Source organism: Schistocerca cancellata, chromosome 9 (genome assembly GCF_023864275.1).
Source record: "Schistocerca cancellata isolate TAMUIC-IGC-003103 chromosome 9, iqSchCanc2.1, whole genome shotgun sequence".
Lineage (NCBI taxonomy): Eukaryota > Metazoa > Arthropoda > Insecta > Orthoptera > Acrididae > Schistocerca > Schistocerca cancellata.
The window spans coordinates 366123219-366143584 of NC_064634.1; the positions used below are offsets into that span (position 1 = coordinate 366123219).

General features: G+C 44.8%; 1 protein-coding gene across 1 annotated transcript in view; it reads right to left on the reverse strand.

Annotated features, from left to right (window-relative positions):
• Positions 1 to 20366, reverse strand: part of LOC126101419 (meiosis-specific nuclear structural protein 1-like) — a 49269-nt gene that overhangs the window by 8838 nt on the left and 20065 nt on the right. The window contains exon 3 of the mRNA XM_049912080.1: positions 9094 to 9210. Within this exon, the coding sequence (XP_049768037.1) occupies positions 9094 to 9210 (117 nt within the window). The remainder of the gene's footprint in view (positions 1 to 9093; positions 9211 to 20366) is intronic.

Consider the following 20366-nt stretch of genomic DNA (forward strand, 5'->3'; position numbering starts at 1 on the left):
CATAATAAAAATAAGATAATTATAGCTCGAACGGAAAGAATTAGGTGTACCTTTTTCCCACACGCCATTCGAAAGTGGAGTGGTAGAGAAGTAGTGTGAAAACGGTTCGATGAACCGTCTGCCAAGCACTTAAGTGTGGATTGCAGAGTAACCATGTAGGTGTAGATGCGCAAGTCACTCGCTTGCGCACAGACTGCGAAACTGCAATGTGTGCAGGTACGATGCGCTTCCTTTGCTCTCCACTGCGTCTCGCGTTGTGCCGTGACATAGCTAAAGGTCTCGTTTCTTTAGCGTGAGTGAAGCTCGCCGGCGAGGTAAGGAGTGGTGTGGACCGGGTGTCGTTCACTCGGCTTTGTCACGTGGATGCAGTGCGCTAGCAGAATGGTACAGCCAGAGAGGGTGGGCGTGGTCTTGTGGTACTACAGCAGAGGACATTTTGAGTCATTGTAGATAGAGTCTGACAGAGTCACGTTGTGAGCGAACTGATGGAAGCATGCTGGGCTGAAATCATAACATTCAACGGTCAGACAGCCAGGTCATATTGAAGACTGCTGCTCAGTCCGTAGAAATGGCAAATACAGGCTTCAACATGAAACTCAGTGATACCCAAAAGCAATTAAAAAGCTATGAGAAGCCGACACTTGTGGTTTGCTGCATCATATAAAGCAAATGTAGATTATTTTCTAAAAAACTCATTTAGCTTTGCTTCAGTTGCTATATAATCACCAGAAATAACTGCACCTCAAGAGAGAGCCCAATGCGTAAATGCGTAAATGAAATACCATTTTCTGTGTAAAGAAATTTCGAGTGTTGATTTCAAGGGAACCCACCAGATGTTAAAGCGATTAAGGTTTGGCATGACATGTTTCCACCCACTTGGGGTGTAAAGAGACATACAGGTTCTGGCAAAAAATGCACGCCTGATGAAATGTTAAAGATCAGTTGTTAGTTGCGTATTATGTTTACTTTCTATGTTACAAACGTTGCTCGGCGTGATGATGATCTGCATACACGACAGCCTGGTACCGCACTAGAGACTGCTTTACTGCTGCTTGAAGCATCTAAGGTCGGATTTTGGCAACTTCCTTCACTGTGCTAATCTTCAACCTCCAACGTGTGTTAGCGTCCCGTCGATACATACTCTCTTTGAAGTAAATCCACAACCAGAAATCACATGGAGTCAAATCTGGTGATTCAGGTGGCCACGCAGTTTGGAACGACCGGCCAATGATTCGGTTTTCGCCAAATGTATTGAGGAATAGCCTAGTGACCTCAGGAGTTCAAAAATGTTCAAATGTGTGTGAAATCTTATGGGACTTAACTGCTAAGGTCATCAGTCCCTAAGCTTACACACTACGTAACCCAAATTAACCTAAGGACAAACACACACACCCATGCCCGAGGGAGGACTCGAACCTCCGCCCGGACCTCAGGAGTAGTGTGACGTGGAGCTTCATCGTCCATGGAAATAGCTGAGTCCAAAGCACCTGTCTTCCGTAGAGCAAGCATCACATGTTAACGAAGCAGATCACAGTAACTTGTGCCGTTCATGTTGCATCTCCTTGGTCCTTGGGGTCCGAGTTCCTCAAAGGAAACTAGACAATTCCTGAACTGTGCATGAAGCCCCACCACATAGTGACGTGTTCACTATACAGGGGAACGTCATGAAAGTTCGTTGGCGGTGACGATCCCCAAATGCGACATTTGTGTGTTCACTACCCCAGTGAGTGTAAAGTACAGTGAGGTGACAAAAGACATAGGATAGCGACATGGACATATCGAGACGGCAGTGGTATTGCGTACACAAGGTATAAAACAGAGGTGTATTGGCGGAGCTGTCATTTGTACTCAGGTGATTCGTGTGAATAGGTTTCGACGTGATTGGGATTGCACCTACGGTCGCAGGTTCGAATCCTGCCTCGGGCATGGATGTGTATGATGTCCTTAGGTTAGTTAGGTTTAAGTAGTTCTAAGTTCTAGGGGACTGATGACCTCAGAAGTTAAGTCCCATAGTGCTCAGAGCCATTTGAACCATTTTGTGATTGCACTACGGGAATTAATAGACGTTGAATGCGGAACAGTAGTTGGAGCTACACGCACGGGATAGGGAATTCAATATTCCGAGATCCAGAGTGTCAAAAGTGTGCCGAGAACGCCAGTTTTCATGCATTACCTCGCAGCAAGGACAACACAGTGGCGAACGGCCTTCGCTTAACGACCAAGAGCAGCGGCGTTTGCAAATTGGAAATTTGTGGTAAGTTCGTATGAGACCAAGCTGCTGAGGTCATCGGCCCCTAGGCTTACGCACTACTTAATCCAACTTAAACTAAGTTACACTAAGGACAACACACACACACACACACACACACACACACACACACACACACACACACATCCATGCCCGAGTCAGGACTCGAACCTCCGACGGGGGGAGCCGCGCGAACCGTGACAAGGCGCCTGAGATTGCGCGGCGTTTGCGTAGAGTTGTCAGTGCTAACAGACAAACAATACTACATGAGATTGGTGGTAATTCCATAATGGTGTCGTCTGTTTTTACACTGAATGGACTGGGTCGCTGGATGTTCGGTTACTTATAGTCCATTTGCAGCCATTCATGGATGTCATGTTTCCTAACAACGTTGGAATTTTTATGCGTGACAACGCGCTATGTCACCAGGCCACGGTTGTTTGCCACTGGTCTGTAGAACATTCTGGACAATTTGAGCGAATACTTTGGTCACCTAGGTTGCCCGACATGAGTCGAGAGGTCAGTTCATGCCAAAATCCTGCACCAGCAACAATTTCGCCATTACGGACGGCTATAGAGTCAGCATGGCCGAATATTTCTTCAGGAGACTTACGACGACTTGCTGAGTCCATGCCACGTCGAGGTGCTGCACTACACCAGGCAAAAGCAGGTCCAACACGGTATTAAAAGGTATTCCACGACTTATGTCATCTCAGTGTACGTTTCACCACTACACAAAATGTTCCAAGGCACAGGTCATCAGCTTCAACCCTTTCAAGAAACGTAAGAGCAAAGTCACGTGTAGAAGGTTGGTGAGTAATGTGAAATTTGTATAGGTATCATTTCACAATTGTTCGCCGCACTTTTCGAACTGTGGAACATGAAATGTTCAGCTGTCGTGACACGGCTTGTGCACTGCTTGAAGATCGCATATTGCTTCTAGCATTCTCAGCCATGGCAACAGTAACTTCTACAATTTGTGACGCTACTGACCGTCGGTCTCTCCTAGGAGCAATTCCCAAATCGCGAATGAATTCGGATTTTCGAATCATGTTCTTCAAGCCCGATGCTCAAAGAGGACCCCTCCGTATTCCTTTAATGCGTCGACACTCACGAAGAGCTGGACTGCAAAACGATTTAGAAGAAATATCGGAATGGTGCGAAAAGTGGCAGTTGACCTTAAATAACGAAAAGTGTGAGGTCATCCACATGGTTGCTAAAAGGAACGCGTTAAAAATCAGTCTAATCTAAAAGCCGTAAATTCAACTAAATACCTAGGTATTACAATTACGAACAATTTAAATTGGAAGGAACACATAGAAAATGTTGTGGGGAAGGCTAACCAAAGACTGCGTTTCATTGGCAGGACACTTAGAAAATGTAACAGACCTACTAAGAAGACTGCCTAAGGAGACTGCCTACACTATGCTTGTCCGTCCTCTTTTAGAATAGTGTTGCGCGGTGTGGGATCCTTACCAGATAGGACTGACGGAGTACATCGAAAAAATTCAAAGAAAGGCAGCACGTTTTGTATTATCGCGAAATATGGGAGAGACTGCCACAGAATTGATACAGGATTTGGGATGGACATCATTAAAAGAAAGGCGTTTTTCGTTGCGACGAAATCTTCTCACGAAATTCCAATCACCAACTTTCTCCTCCGAACGCGAAAATATTTTGTTGACACCGACCTACATAGGGAGGAACGATCACAAAGATAAAATAAGGGAAATCAGAGCTCGTACGGAAAGATATAGGTGTTTGTTGTTTTCGCATGCTATACGAGATTGGAATAATAGAGAATTGTGAATGTGGTTCCATGAACCCTCTGCCAGGCACATAAATGTGATTTGCAGAGTATCCATGTAGATGTAGATGTAGAAAGCCCACCCATATTGTCCAGACCAATGTATACTGCCTGCAAATGTAATGCACACTGCTCTTGTGTTTCAACTCTACTTCCCATACAAGTACTGGTGTCTAACAGGAAGTCATGACACTAACACCACTGACAACGCAAATCCTGCAGCGGACTGCCTGAACATCAATCTTATAAATTTGGGTAGCCATACGATAAATAGTTTTTCGTCTACACTCTCTCAAGTAGCGAAAGTTTAATTGTAACCACCGTCTGTCTACACTTACGATTTAAAGACGGTTCTAGAAACTATGTAGGTAGGCTTTCTCTGTATAGTTTGCATCTATTTGCAAGCGTCTGCCAATTCGGTTTCTTCAGCATCTCTACGACAACCTCCCGCTGCTCAAACAAACTTGTGATCATTCATATTGTCCTTCGCTGTATATGTTCAACAGGCGCACACACTTCAGGGATATTCTAGGATGAGTCCCGCGAGTAATCTGTACGCAGTCACCTTTGTAGACTGATTGCATTTCCCAAGTATTGTACCAGTAAGCCAAAGTGTGCCATCTGTTTTGCCTACGTCTGATCCAGTGTGATCTTTCCACATCATATCCATAAGAAGCGTTACAAAAATGGTTCAAATGGCTCTAAGCACTATGGGACGTAACTTCTGAGGTCATCAGTCCCCTAGAACTTAGAACTACTTGAACCTAACTATTCTAAGGACATCACACACACACACACGCTCCAGGCAGGATTCGAACCTGCGACCGGAGCGGTCGCGCGGTTTCAGACTGTAGCGCCTAGAACCGCTCGGCCACCTCGGCCGGCGAAGCGTTACATCCAAGTATACACATGAGTTGACTGGTTGCATTTGTGACTCGTTGATACTGTAGTCTTAGGATACTACGCTTTTTCGTTTTGTGATGTGCACAATTTGATATTTCTGAACGTTTAACAAAAGTTGCCTATCATTGCACCACTTTGAAAGCTTATTAAGGTGCCGCGCGGGGTAGCCTAGCGGTCTCAGGCGCCTTGCCACGGTTCACGCGGCTCTCCCCGTCGGGCATGGGTATGTGTATTGTCCTGAGCGTAAGTTAGTTTAAGTTAGATTAAGTAGTGTGTAAGCCTAGGGACCGATGACCTCAATAGTTTGGTCCCGGTCTCATAGGAACTTACCACAAATTTCCAAAATTATTAAGGCCTGACTAAATATTTACGCAGCTTTATTCAGATAATACTTCATTATACATAAGTACATCATTGGCGAAAAGACTGTAGTTACTATTAACATTGTCTGAAAGATCTGTAACATGAACAACAAGGATCTCAACACCTTTCCCTGGCGCACACCCAATGTTTGTTCTATATCTGTCACTGACTCTCCATCCGAGATAACAATCTGTGCCCTGTTCATCAAAAATTCCTGAGATCAGTCACAAATATCAATCGGTACTCCAGGAACATCTATTCATAGTGACAGCTTCCAGAGGAATCTTTTGGCACGGCGGGCTATGCAAAGCGCATTACATACACAACGTCGAAAATGATTAGATGAGATGAACGCAAGAAGAAGCATTATCTTTCCGAGACTATATGTTCCAAGGCGAGTCAAGTACTTAAGAGTAAACCTTTATGTTTTGCACAATACTTTATTCTATCTCGTTTCCTATTACGAATAGCTGAGCATTTCTGGGACACTCACACATTGACTAAATGTGCGCCAACTTTTGTGGTTATACTCAATCACTTCTGTTAGTTGAACTTGATGTGAATCTCAGACTAACTCATATTAGTAAGACACCGGTCTGGTTAGAGTTTTGTAAGTGATCTCTGTGGATGAATTGCAGTATCTTAGAATTCTTCCTTTGAATCTGGATTTGTCATGTAACATCCGTACCAGTATATTTATGTGGCATTACCGCCTATACTCTCTTCCAGTAGATAGCTCACATAATCTAATGGTTATTACTAGTTTAAGTATATGCCTAGCAGTGGTGTGACCAAATAATATCGAGCCTTCCGTGTATTTATCATCATTGTACTACAAGTGTGTTGACACTTATCTGGCCAGCAGCAGTTGCCTAAGTACACTCCTGGAAATTGAAATAAGAACACCGTGAATTCATTGTCCCAGGAAGGGGAAACTTTATTGACACGTTCCTGGGGTCAGATACATCACATGATCACACTGACAGAACCACAGGCACATAGACACAGGCAACAGAGCATGCACAATGTCGGCACTAGTACGGTGTATATCCACCTTTCGCAGCAATGCAGGCTGCTATTCTCCCATGGAGACGATCGTAGAGATGCTGGATGTAGTCCTGTGGAACAGCTTGCCATGCCATTTCCACCTGGGGCCTCAGTTGGACCAGCGTTCGTGCTGGACGTGCAGACCGCGTGCGACGACGCTTCATCCAGTCCCAAACATGCTCAATGGGGGACAGATCCGGAGACCTTGCTGGCCAGGGTAGTTGACTTACACCTTCTAGAGCACGTTGGGTGGCACGGGATACATGCGGACGTGCATTGTCCTGTTGGAACAGCAAGTTCCCTTGCCGGTCTAGGAATGGTAGAACGATGGGTTCGATGACGGTTTGGATGTACCGTGCACTATTCAGTGTCCCCTCGAAGATCACCAGTGGTGTACGGCCAGTGTAGGAGATCGCTCCCCACACCATGATGCCGGGTGTTGGCCCTGTGTGCCTCGGTCGTATGCAGTCCTGATTGTGGCGCTCACCTGCACGGCGCCAAACACGCATACGACCATCACTGGCACCAAGGCAGAAGCGACTCTCATCGCTGAAGACGACACGTCTCCATTCGTCCCTCCATTCACGCCTGTCGCGACACCACTGGAGGCGGGCTGCACGATGTTGGGGCGTGAGCGGAAGACGGCCTAACGGTGTGCGGGACCGTAGCCCAGCTTCATGGAGACGGTTGCGAATGGTCCTCGCCGATACCCCAGGAGCAACAGTGTCCCTAATTTGCTGGGAAGTGGCGGTGCGGTCCCCTACGGCACTGCGTAGGATCCTACGGTCTTGGCGTGCATCCGTGCGTCGCTGCGGTCCGGTCCCAGGTCGACGGGCACGTGCACCTTCCGCCGACCACTGGTGACAACATCGATGTACTGTGGAGACCTCACGCCCCACGTGTTGAGCAATTCGGCGGTACGTCCACCCGGCCTCCCGCATGCCCACTATACGCCCTCGCTCAAAGTCCGTCAACTGCACATACGGTTCACGTCCACGCTGTCGCGGCATGCTACCAGTGTTAAAGACTGCGATGGAGCTCCGTATGCCACGGCAAACTGGCTGACACTGACGGCGGCGGTGCACAAATGCTGCGCAGCTAGCGCCATTCGACGGCCAACACCGCGGTTCCTGGTGAGTCCGCTGTGCCGTGCGTGTGATCATTGCTTGTACAACCCTCTCGCAGTGTCCGGAGCAAGTATGGTGGGTCTGACACACCGGTGTCAATGTGTTCTTTTTTCCATTTCCAGGAGTGTATATTTATGACTTAAGTATCAACTATTTAGTGATGCGATCTTGCTGCGTAGAAATGCACTGTTCACTGGCAGATCGAGAGAGGTAGAAATTTGGACCCAAGTCTGCTCCATGCATGTACTTCTCTGCAATCTAACCGCAATCAGATGCTCCGAGGCACAGCTACTTGCCCATCCTGAGTATGGTAGCCTTTCAGACGGACAGTATAATTACTCATCACTTGGTTTTGAAGCCGTAGCACAGCCGCGTTTGCAGACAAAATTACTGCGTTTCAGGTCTACCTGCTATGCAAATAACTGCTTTGTTATAAACATCCAAACATGCTTCAACAGCTTTGTGATACTGTCAATGGGTAGATTTATTTAGGTCCATGAAATGTAAACATGCTTTAAGTAATAATTATTGTAACGAAATCAGGTGCAAAATAGTTTTTGTCCTTGTTATTACCCTAGCCTTTTTTATATTGTTGGGCTACGTTAACTCGTTACGTTAACTCGCCTACCAAACTCACAATGATTTCATTTAATTGCAGATGACAAGCTACCAACATATGGTAACGTAAAGAAATTCCCACATAACAGAACATGTACAAAAAAATAAGGTAATAATAATACAGAAAAACTGTTTTTAGAATTGATTTTCTTAGAATGATTATTACTTCCAACATTTTTACGTTTTAAAGGACTAGATAAAACTGCCCACTGACCATAGCGCTAAAGGTACTGATCCATGTTTGGGCGTTTACATAAAAAACAATGGTTTCCATAATAGGTCGATCTGAAATCCAGAATTAGGATTCGATAACAGCCTGTTGCAATCCTCATCCGATAGGTATCGTCTACCCTTCAAGGCTTTTGTTTTTTAACGTACCAAAGACGTGATAATCGCATGGGGGAAAATGATAACTACAAGGAGGTGCCAAAGTGTCTCCCATTTGAGTTGTAATAACTTTTGCGTTACTACATTTGCGGTTTGGGGACATGAGTTATCATGAACTACAAAGGTGATTTTCGACAGACATGCTGCCTCACATACATTCTTCATTGTCCGGTGGATGTATATCAGTGTTTGTCCTTCGGCAGGCAAGAAAAGAATGACAGCACGTTGGTCCCCTTTGGACACATTTGGTAATACGTCGCCAAAATTCAAGTTTGCGTATTTGCCGCACACACGATGGAAATACAGGAAAAACATACTAAATCGTTGTCTACATATTGGTTGTTATGTAGCAGCATCAGAGTCGCGCTAAGTTGCATATACGCTGCAGCAACGCCCTCAAACGGAAACTTTTTGATCAACACTTACAATACGAGTAATTGAGCTACGTGTAATGGCATTGCTTATAAACTTATGTCACAGAATGCTGCAATTTGTCACATCCCAGCGTCAAAAGCTAACAACGATCCAAACAACGGTGATGGCAGATCTTACCCGTGTACAGGGCGAGACAACGTGGCTCTACCTTCACTCACCTCGTGGTCACGGAGTAGCTCCGGGTACGCCATGAGTTCCATCTTTCGTGTGAGTTCGTTTCTCTCCTTGAACAAATCGTCACGGTGCATCTTCGCCTTCACCACTTCCTGTCGGGCCTGTGAGCAGAAACGTAGTTCTGTAATTGGTCTGTCCAGCGTCTACATTCATGCCTGTAAGTTTGGAAGTACTGAATCTACCAGTATCACCCACATACATTGACCCACATATCAAAATCGTGGACATAAACCAAGTCACAACTGAACGGTAGATTTTTACGCCCGTTACTATGCTCGAAATCGGTTTCAGATCACAGCTTATTTTTCAAGAAGCACCCACTCTCCATTCCCATACTCTCACTCTCTCTCTCTCTCTCTCTCTCTCTGTCTCTCTCTTTCTTTCTCTCTCTCTCTCTCTCTCTCTCTCTGTCTATTTCTCTTTATCTCTCTCTCCCTCTGCACACGTGCGAAGTCTCATACTACAGCTTCCTTATATCATGGCTGGAAGCCTACTCCACTGTTATAAGAGTGAACCAACTTTTAAGTCAGAAGAGATACGCTTCTCAGTATCAGATATGAACAAGAGCTCATAGGTCTTAAGATATACACTTTAGAGTCCTTGTTTACTAGACATTTTGTCCATGTTTTTGTCCCTATTACCACCTCTCAAAATATGGAAAGCAAAGAGCTTGCACTAGAAGAGGTCCACTGTTAGAGGTATCAAAAGGATTTTCGCTTGTAGCTTTCGACTAGGTCGCTTCCAGACCAGGGCCCCTTACTTCAGATTGATACATTCATCCTTCTCTAATACCTCTGGAAGCTTGTAACATCACATAATCACCCTGTCAACACTAGCACACTACCTGCAGCTTCAGCTGCATACAAAATTAAGCACATATATAACACAAATCTCCTCCATATCCTCATTCTGCACATTTCCTCCACCGAGCGAGGTGGCGCGGTGGTTAGCACACTGGACTCGCATTCGGGAGGACGACGGTTCAATCCCGCGTCCGATCATCCGATTTAGGTTTTCCGTGCTTTCCCTAATCGCTCCACGCAAATGCTGGGATGGCTCCTTTGATAGGGCACGGCCGACTTCCTTCCCTGTCATTCCCAAATCCGATGAGATCGATGACCTCGCTGTCTGGTCTTCGCCCCCAAAACAGCCCAACCCACATTTCCTCTGTCTCCCTCTCTCTTTCCATTTCCTCCTCATCCCTCTTTCTGTCCGTCTCCTCATCCCCCTTTTCATTTTCTACCTGCTCACTACCTCGTGCCATCTTCTACTTGCCTCCAACATAGCCACCTCCAAGTCGCTACATACAGACAGGCTATATATACTGAAAACATCTGATTCTTCCCCTTCTCCCTGTCCACTTTCTCCTCCGCCGATCCCCTTCCATCGCCTCCACCCTCTCTCTCTGCGATCTCCTCCTTTCCTCCTTTCTGTACATCTCCTCCTCCTCCTCCTCCTCCTCCTCCACCTCCTCCTCATCATCATCATCCTCCTCCTTCTCCCCCTCTTTCTGTTCCCTTCTCCCTCCTCTCATCGACATTCTCCTCGTATCTATCCATCTCCTCCTCATCACTCTGTGTGTCTCCTGCTCCCCACTCTCTATGTCCATTTTCTCCTCAGTTTCTCTTTATTCATCTACTCCTATCCCCTCACTCAGTCCATCTCTTACCACCCTTTCTCTCTGTCCATCTCCTCTTCTACTACCTCTGTGTCCATCTCTTGCTACCCCTCAATCTGCCTCCTCCTGCCCTCTCTTTCTGTTCATCTTCTCCCTCCTTTTTGTGTCTCCCCCTCTCTCTTCCTCCCTCATTCCCTTTCTCTCTGCCAATCTCAGCCATGTCCATCTGTAAGTAAACCCTCTGGAACAAGCTGCGCAGGGTAGCGGTGCTGTCTAAGGCGCCTTATCACAGTTCGTGTGACTCCCACTGTCGGGAGGTTCGAGTCCTCCCTTGGGAATGGGTGTGTGTGTTGTCCTTAGTGTATATTCGTTTAAGTTAGATTAAGTAGTGCATAAGCCTAAGGACCGATGACCTCAGCAGTTTGGTCCCATAGTCTGTAGCACAAATTTCCAATTTCCTCTGAAACACTGCCCAATACTACCCACACAGCATGCCAACCATTCAGGGTACCTCGACTTAAGGCATTTTCACACTTTTTCACCCCCATGCACACCTCCATCTTCAAGAGAGACAGGTGGCATTTACCCCAACAGCACTTCCTTCCAGATATCTTTCCAGACGATAAGAAGTAAATGTACTAAATTTGATTGAAATGGATACAGTGACTTAGGAGATGTGGAACATAAACATATACATCAGTTTACACTCATCATCATAAAGGAGCTGCACACAGAAAGACATGGCAGATTGTGATCATTTGTGACAGGCAGACAGATGGTACCTCATACTTTCATGTCTGAGGAAAGGACATGTATTGCGTGCTACATGATCAAGACATGTAGAAGTGCAGTATGGACAAGTGCAGGTCTCAGATGAGTCCTGTGATACTCCATACAGCGCCACTTGCAGATTGGTGAAGAGATCCTACAGGTTGGTGGATCTAGGTGGAGTCCGAATAACACTTCCTATACTGTCACACGAAACTGGCAGGACATGTCATGAGAGACCATATATTCGTCTTTGTGGTGCTCTCCACTATGCCTCTAGACACAGACCCAGTGGTTGTGGCCTCCAAGTTAGAAGTGGGTCTTTCCCGACGCCAGGAGAATCGGGCATGACGCTATATGAGTGGCAGGCATTATAGCAGTTGGTGTGTGATGAGCCCTGCATCATGTAGCCAATTGCCATTGGTACTAGCGCTTACAGGACGTTATGTAGAAGACCGAACAGCCCATCGAATGATACTTATCATTGCTGTCAAATCTGCTCATGTGTGGTGGACAGCCCTCCTTGTGGTGTCGCACCTCGGATGCTACACACCATGCTTTCCCTCACCGATTTCTGAGAACAAGGGCAATAGTGGTGTCCACATGACAAGTGTGGTGCACAATACAATGACAGGGCCACAGCCTCACAATGCAGCCCCTCTCAAAATCGTCCAGCTGGGCAACCTACTGTAAAACGTGATCCCTGGCCACAGTACACGTCCAGGTGATGCTCTAGTGACGCTGCCCATTGTTGTATTGGCTGGTATGGTCTTTGGAACACTCTTATATCAACCACTGTGCATGACATCACGAACCCACGTGTACTCCCCAAGTGCATGACCGACTGAAAAGTTCTGAATGGTATGGCTGATGGAGTGCAACACACCCATCCAGACTGAAATGTATCAGTTGGGTCCTTCTGGGGCAGCTATTTTTATGACAGTGAGTGTACAAATGTGTACAGGGTGCACCAGAAGGAATGGCCAGTATTCAGGAATATGACAGGAATGTTCATTTGAAGCAAAAACTCTTCATATAGACATGTGTCCTATATCGAGAATAGTTTCAAAGATACATCACATTTAATGTAAATTATTTATTGGGCTTGTGGCATGCATGTACGTGTCTTAGCCACTCAGCCTCTTCCGCCTTTTATTCTAGCCCAATCTGACTCATTGATGTCTTTCTGCCAGTAAACTACTCTGTTGGATGCACAATGATATACGAGGTGTGACAATAAAGTAATGAGACTGATGTGAAAAAAAACTGTTGCTTACCGTTTTGGTCAAGTTTAGTGTTGTCTCCTTCAAAGTAGTTGTCTCCTGATTGCACACACTTTTTCCAGCGCTCCTGCCATTGATGGTAAAATTTCTGGAACTCATCTTCTGTTATATCCTGCAAGACCCTCGTCACAGCTTTTTGGACATCTTGTGTTGTTTGAAAATGGTGTCCCTTGACCGCCGTATTGACTCTTGGAAATAGAAAAAAGTCACACGGAGCGCTATCTGGTGAATAAGGTGGCTGTGGTAGTACTGAAATTCGTTTTGAGGTTAAAAATTGCTGTACTGACAGAGCAATATGGGGTGGCGCATTATCATGATGCAGAATCCAATTATGAGCAATGTCGGCACGGACAAAAAGAACTCTTTTACGAAGTCTTTCTAAAATTTCTTTGTATTAATATTGGTTAACTGTTTGTCCAGGAGGCACCCACTCTTTATGAACAATTTCCTTGGAATCAAAGAAGCACAGAAGCATGAATTTCACTTCTGACTTTCACATGCGAGCTTTTTTTGGTGTGGGTGATCCCTTTGAGCACCATTGCGAACTTTGGCGTTTTGTCTCTGGAAAGTACTAAAAAAACCAACTTTCATCACCAGTGATAACAAGGCTCAATAATTCTAGATTGATTTCCGTTTACTCTAACAGATCGGTTGCCACATTTTCCCGTTTCTCGCTGTTGTGGTGTGAGATTTTTGGGGACCTTTTTTGCATCAGTCTTTCTCATACCAAGATCTTCAGTTATTAGATGAACTGTTTCTCGATTGATGTTCAGTTCTTCTGCAATCATTTTCATGGATAATCTTCGATCAGATCGTACGAGTGCACGCATCCTGGCCAAGTTGAGATCCGTCCATGAGGTTGATGGTCGTCCACTGCGGTCTTCATCTTCAACATTCGTTCAGCCTTAACTAAACATTTTATGCCAACGAAAAACTTGAGCTCTTGACATAACCTCCTCTCCAAAAGCCTTCTGAAGCTTATCGTAAGTTGTCGTCGCGTTTTCACCCAATTTAACGCAAAAAGAAATGGCATACCGTTGCGCAATAGTATGCGGTTCCATTTCCGTGACGGAAGACACAAAGAAACCCAGAATCTACTCTGTAGGAATCAACATGGATTCCGGAAACAGCGATCGTGTGAGACCCAACTCGCTTTATTTGTTCAAGAGACCCAGAAAATATTAGATACAGGCTCCCAGGTAGATGCTATTTTCCTTGACTTTCGGAAGGCGTTCGACACATCCGCACTGTCACCTGATATACAAAGTAAGAGCCTACGGAATATCAGACCAGCTGTGTGGCTGGATTGAAGAGTTTTCAGCAAACAGAACACAGCATGTTGTTATCAATGGAGAGACATTTACAGACGTTAAAGTAACCTCTGGCGTGCCACAGCTGAGTGTTATGGGACCACTGCTTTTCACAATATATATAAATGACAAAGTAGATAGTGTCGGAAGTTCCATGCGGCTTTTCGCGGATGATGCTGTAGTGTACAGAGAAGTTGCAGCATTAGAAAATTGTAGCGAAATGCAGGAAGATGTGCAGCGGAAAGGCACTTGGTGCAGGGAGTGGCAACTGACGCTTAACATAGACTAATATAATGTATTGCGAATACATAGAAAGAAGGACCCTTTATTGTATGATTATATGATAGCGGAACAAACACTGGTAGCAGTTACTTCTGTAAAATATCTGGGAGTATAAGTACGGAACGATTTGAAGTGAAATGATCATATAAAATTAATTGTTGGTAAGGCGGGTACCAGGTTGAGATTCATTGGGAGAGTCCTTAGAAAGTGTAGTCCATCAACAAAGGAGGTGGCTTACAAACCACTCTTTCGACCTATACTTGAGTATTGCTCATCAGTTTGGGATCCGTACCAGATCGGGTTGATAGAGGAGATAGAGAAGATCCAAAGAAGAGCGGCGCGTTTCGTCACAGGGTTATTTGGTAACCGTGATAGCGTTACAGAGAAGTTTAACAAACTCAAGTGCCAGACTCTGCAAGAGAGGCGCTCTGCATCGCGGTGTAGCTTGCTGTCCAGGTTTCGAGAGGGTGCGTTTCTGGATGAGGTATTGAATATATTGCTTCCCCCTACTTATACCTCCCGAGGAGATCACGAATGTAAAATTAGAGAGATTCGAGCGCGCACGGAGGCTTTCAGACAGTCGTTCTTCCCGCAAACCATACGCGACTGGAACAGAAAAGGGAGGTAATGACAGTGGCACGTAAAGTGCCCTCCGCCACACACCGCACACCGTTGGGTGGCTTGCGGAGTATAAATGTAGATGTAGATGTGTTAACTTATTACAGCGTAACTCACGACTCAGCAGTTGCATCGATGTGCCGCTTGGACTAGAAGCAGCTTATAGACCAAGGTCAAAGATATTGTGCCTACGCAAGCCTGCAGGGTTGCCACATCTTGCAAAGAAAATCAGTCTCATTACTTTATTGTAGCACCTCGTATGATGTATTGTGAGTTTATAAGTGTGTGGAATACAGAGTGTATGAGACAGAAGCTTCGGCTAACTTTGTTTGTACATAAGCTGGCGAAAATGCTACTCATCTACACTAACGCAGTATATGTAGGCGGTGTGTTTACGGCTTCTGCTATGGCAGTGCTCCTGCTGCTGACGGGGTCTACCATCGGTGCTTTCCTATACGTCGAATTCCTGGCTGTAGAGTGTTTTCCAGAGTTTTCAGTACATTGTGTGAAACAGGTATCCTACAAAGTTCCACTCTTTCTTCTGAATGTGTAGTTCAACGACCTGTGAGGAAGAGCAGCACATTGTTGAAATGGCGTTGCCTAGTCTAACTACCAGCGCACGAACACTTTCTGCACGTATCTGTGTCCCACTGATACACATATGGCGAACTTTGCATGATGAAAACCTGTGCCCTTTCTAAATACAGCAACTCCATAATCTTCACATTGGGGACATTGCCACGCGACTTGAATTTTGTCACTGGTTAAATGACAGTCGTCAACTGCTTTCATTAATATTATTCACTGATAAAGCGACGTTTACGCGGAACGGAATCAACAGACGAGACAATGTTTGGTGCGGCGTGATCGGTAACATGTTGACAGGTCCGGTTGTAAAGACGTGTATATTTCTATTGTCTATTGTCAAACCACAATTTATGAAAGATGTTTATATTTTATTAATAGGATTAAGTAGGAATAATTAATATTTGTCATTTTGGAAATAATTGCGGTAGCAGGGAATGTCTGCATTAAAGTATTGTTGGCGGGAGAGACCGCACATTGATATAATTTTAAAAAGGGCGGGAGAGACCGCATATTTTAAGAAAAGAGCGGGAAAGACCGCGCATTGATACACTTTGTAATTGTAGCAGGGACTGTCTGCACCAGAAAGCATTGTTGGCGGGATAGACCGCACTTTAGCGTTCGTAGGAAGTCAGTAGTAACAGAGATGTGAAGCGAGTCAGTAGCAGCTTCTGTCCGCAACTCGTGGTCGTGCGGTAGCGTTCTCGCTTCCCGCGCCCGGGTTCCCGGGTTCGATTCCCGGCGGGGTCAGGGATTTTCTCTGCCTCGTGATGACTGGATGTTGTGTGATGTCCTTAGGTTAGTTAGGTTTAAGTAGTTCTAAGTTCTAGGGGACTGATGACCATAGATGTTAAGTCCCATAGTGCTCAGAGCCATTTGAACCATTTTTTTAGTAGCAGGTCTGAAGCGAGAGGTTGAGAGGAGTGGTGTGCCTGCCGGCCACCAGCTGTGATTTACAAGAGATTATAAACGGATGTACAGAGACATCAGCTAACTATTATCATAAGAGGAACTAATATTATTGAATTATTATTATTATTATTAATTTTTTTTGAGATACTCAAGTCTACTGAAGGTATGTTTGCGCAATACTAGTTGTAAAATTATTGTAAAAAGTAAGTCCCATTTGAACGTTTGTAAAATCATTTCATTACCAACAGTAAATATTTGAACAATCGTTTTCAGAATATAAGTAATTTTTGCCAGCAATTTTGCATTACTGACTATAATCCATCCCAAAAACCATCAACGTAAAATTTTGCAAAAATTTTATTCTTGTCAAGAAAAAGTTTAACTATGAATTACATAACTTCAGTCAAATTAATTAAAGAATAACGTCAGCTTTGCTATTAAAGAATAACGCTAGCTTTGGTAATAAATACAGCCACTTATTATGACAGCCCACCAGCAGCTAATAGAGGATAGTAAAACAGAGTAAGTATATTCATGTCGCAGTTCGATTTAGCAGTCAGATGGCGATCCAGTAATAGTAAAAGAGGTAAGGAACAGTTTTGGGTTATTGCAAATAACGACTGAGGGCAACGATGACGATACATGTTTCGTCGAAATAATCAGCAAATCACTTTTAATAAGCAGCATTTAAATTTGTATGCGAAGATTGCACTTATTATTATCGAGAAAGAGAATTAATTTCAAAGGGAAGATTTCAGTTGTTATTATTAAGCAAGAGATAGAAACCGTAAGGGAAGGTTTCATAGGTTATTGTAGAAGGGAGGGTTGCGTAACAAAAGAGATATAGAGGAGACGGGAAGGTTTCACAGTTATTATTGAAGAGTAAATGATGAAATGGTAAAGAAAAGAGGAAATGATGAAATAAAGAACTCGCATTTTTAGGAAAATTCGTTTGTTGAACACCTCGATGATGTTCCTTCGGCCACACGGTCTACAATGATGCAGGAAGACGTTGTCTCCGAAGTCGCCTGGAGTAGTACCATGTGGGCGCAAAGGCCGTCCCTGTAAGGCGGCGTAAGGCCGCCGCATTGAACGGAGTTTATGTTGAAAAATAGATTTTTTGTAGCCAAAAGAGTGGGGTATAATATGGTGTATTGGAATCATGAATAAAACCAACATGCTTTCAAAAAAAGCAGTCTTGCTTTACTTATTGAACGCCCTTTGTACAGTTAACCGGCTACGAAGGTCGCAGACCATACGCTACTAATTTTTCGTCTGTGGGATTGGACGAAGTCCAGGATGTAGAAACGAAAGACGAATACCCAAGTTGAAATGCTTGTTCACATCATAGACACCGCTGCCCTCATGGTAGAATGTGCAGAGGCGCACAGCAAAGCAACACAACATATTCTCCCGAGACTATACAAAAGTACTCAAGTTGAACATCGGATATTCGAATATTTTTTGTGAACTTTAATGTGACGTGTATTATAATGCTTAGAGGCCAACTTGTTTAAAATATGGTTTCTTTTCAGTTGAAACTTTGTCAATCGCATGTTGTAATGTTCACTTACTGTAGCACATGTGTAAATGTGACAATGTATTGCATAATACTGAAAATAAATAACCATGTACATTAAATGTGTTCCATCTCGGAAATCATTCGGACCACGACGTATGACAATATGAAGCTTTTACTTCAAATGATAGTTCTTGTCATATGCATGAATACTGACCATTCCTCCTAGAACACCCTATGTATAATCTCATGTGTAGCGTGTTGGCACCTCTTATTTTGCCTCGTTGCTAATGACATGTGCGTAGAAGGTGGTCAAAGAACCTGCCACCGCAGGAATCTGGACAGTCAAGCAAAAGGTTTGTTCACACAAATGCAGGTTGAATAAATATATCGTATTCAACTTATTCTGAAAAACTGCTGCGCTATTGATAACGTGTTCTAGGCGTGGCCATCAGTAATCAGAGGCCTGACACTGGGCGTGCATCTAGGTACTGGATATTTGCAAATGGAGCTATCATCAACTTGGAGTAATGTTCGGCAACAACTAGCAACACGTAACTTTCACTAGAAGCACGAAACTGCAAGTAGAAGTAGATGTAGAAATAGAGCGTGGTGCCATGTGGTTGACGCCTATAACGCCGTCCTGTCGGTCTTCGTTGGTCGGCAGCCTGGAGGTTGAAACTTTCTGGCAGATTAAAACTGTGTGCCGGACCGAGACTCGAACTCAGGACCTTTGCCTTTCGCGGGCAAGTGAAGGCAAAGGTCCCGAGTTCGAGTCTCGGTCCGGCACACAGTTTTAATGTGCCAGGAAGTTTCATATCAGCGCACACTCCGCAGCAGAGTGAAAATCTCATTCTGGAAACATCCCCCAAACTGTGGCTAAGCCATATCTCCGCAATATCCTTTCTTCCAGGAGTGCTACTTCTGCAAGGTTCGCAGGAGAGCTTCTGTAGAGTTTGGAAGGTAGGAGACGAGGTACTGGCAGAAGTAAAGCTGTGAGGACGGGGCGTGAGTCGTGCTTGGATAGCTCAATTGGTAGAGCACTTGCCTGCGAAAGGCAAAGGTCCCGAGTTCGAGTCTCGGTCCGGCATACAGTTTTAATCTGCCAGAAAGTTTCATATCAGCACACACTCCGCTGCTGAGTGAAAATCTCATTCTGGAACCTGGAGGTTTATTACTGGCGAAGACGTTCACAGCGCAGCTCGCGGCGCCCGGAGGAATCTTCGAGGTCCCGGCTCTGGCGGTATCGATATGCTACGGTACTGCAGTATCGACTTATATTGTTGCTGGTTCGGTCTCCAGTCCGAAGACTGATATGATGCAGCTCTCAGGCCACTCTATTCTGGGCAAACTCCTTCATCTTCGAATAACAATTGAAATCCACAGCCTTTTGAAGCTGCCTTCTGTGCTCATCTCGTGGTCTGCCTCTGCAATTTTTACTCCACGTTTCCCTCTAACACTAACTGGAGGATCCCTTGATGTATCAGTGTGTATCCTCTCAACCGACCTCTTGTTTTAGTCAAGTTACGCTACAACATTCTTGTCTCCTCAATTCTGTTTAGTACCTCCTCATTAGTAATACGATACACCTGTCAAATATTGGGAATTCTTCTGAAGCACCACATTTCAGGGGCCTCTATTCTCTTCTTGTTTAAGCTGTTTATCATCTAATTTTCATTTCCGTACGTGCCTTCACTCCATATAAATACTCCATAAATAAAATTTAGAGAAGACTTCCGTACGCTTAAATCTATATTCAATGTTAACAAATTTCTCTTCTTCAGAAAACAATTTTCTTGCCTTTGCCCGTCTACAAATGGCTCTCAGCACTATGGGTATTAACATCTGAGGTCATCAGTCCCCTAGACTTAGAACTACTTAAACCTAACTAACGTAAGGACATACACACATCCATGCCCGAGGCAGGATTTGAACCTGCGACCGTAGCAGCAGCGCGGTTCCGGACTGAAGTGCCTAGAACCGCTCGGCCACCACCGTCGGCTTGCCCGTCTACATTTTATATTCTCTCTACTTCGGTCGTCATGGTTATTTTAAAGCCCAAATAGCAAACCTCATCAAGTACATTCAGTGTTTCATTTTGTAATCTAATTTCCTCATCATCACATAATTTAATTCGATTACATTGTATTATCCTTGCTTTGCTTTTCTGGACATTCATCTTAGCGGCGCGGTATAGCCGCGTGTTCTGAGGCGCTTTGTCACTGTCCGTGCGGCTCCCCTGTCGGAGGTTCGAGTCCTCCCTCGGGCATGGCTGTGCGTGTGTTGCCCATAGCCTAAGTTAGTTTAAGTTAGATTAATTAGTACGTAGGCTTAGGGACCGATGACCTAAGTAGTTTGGTCC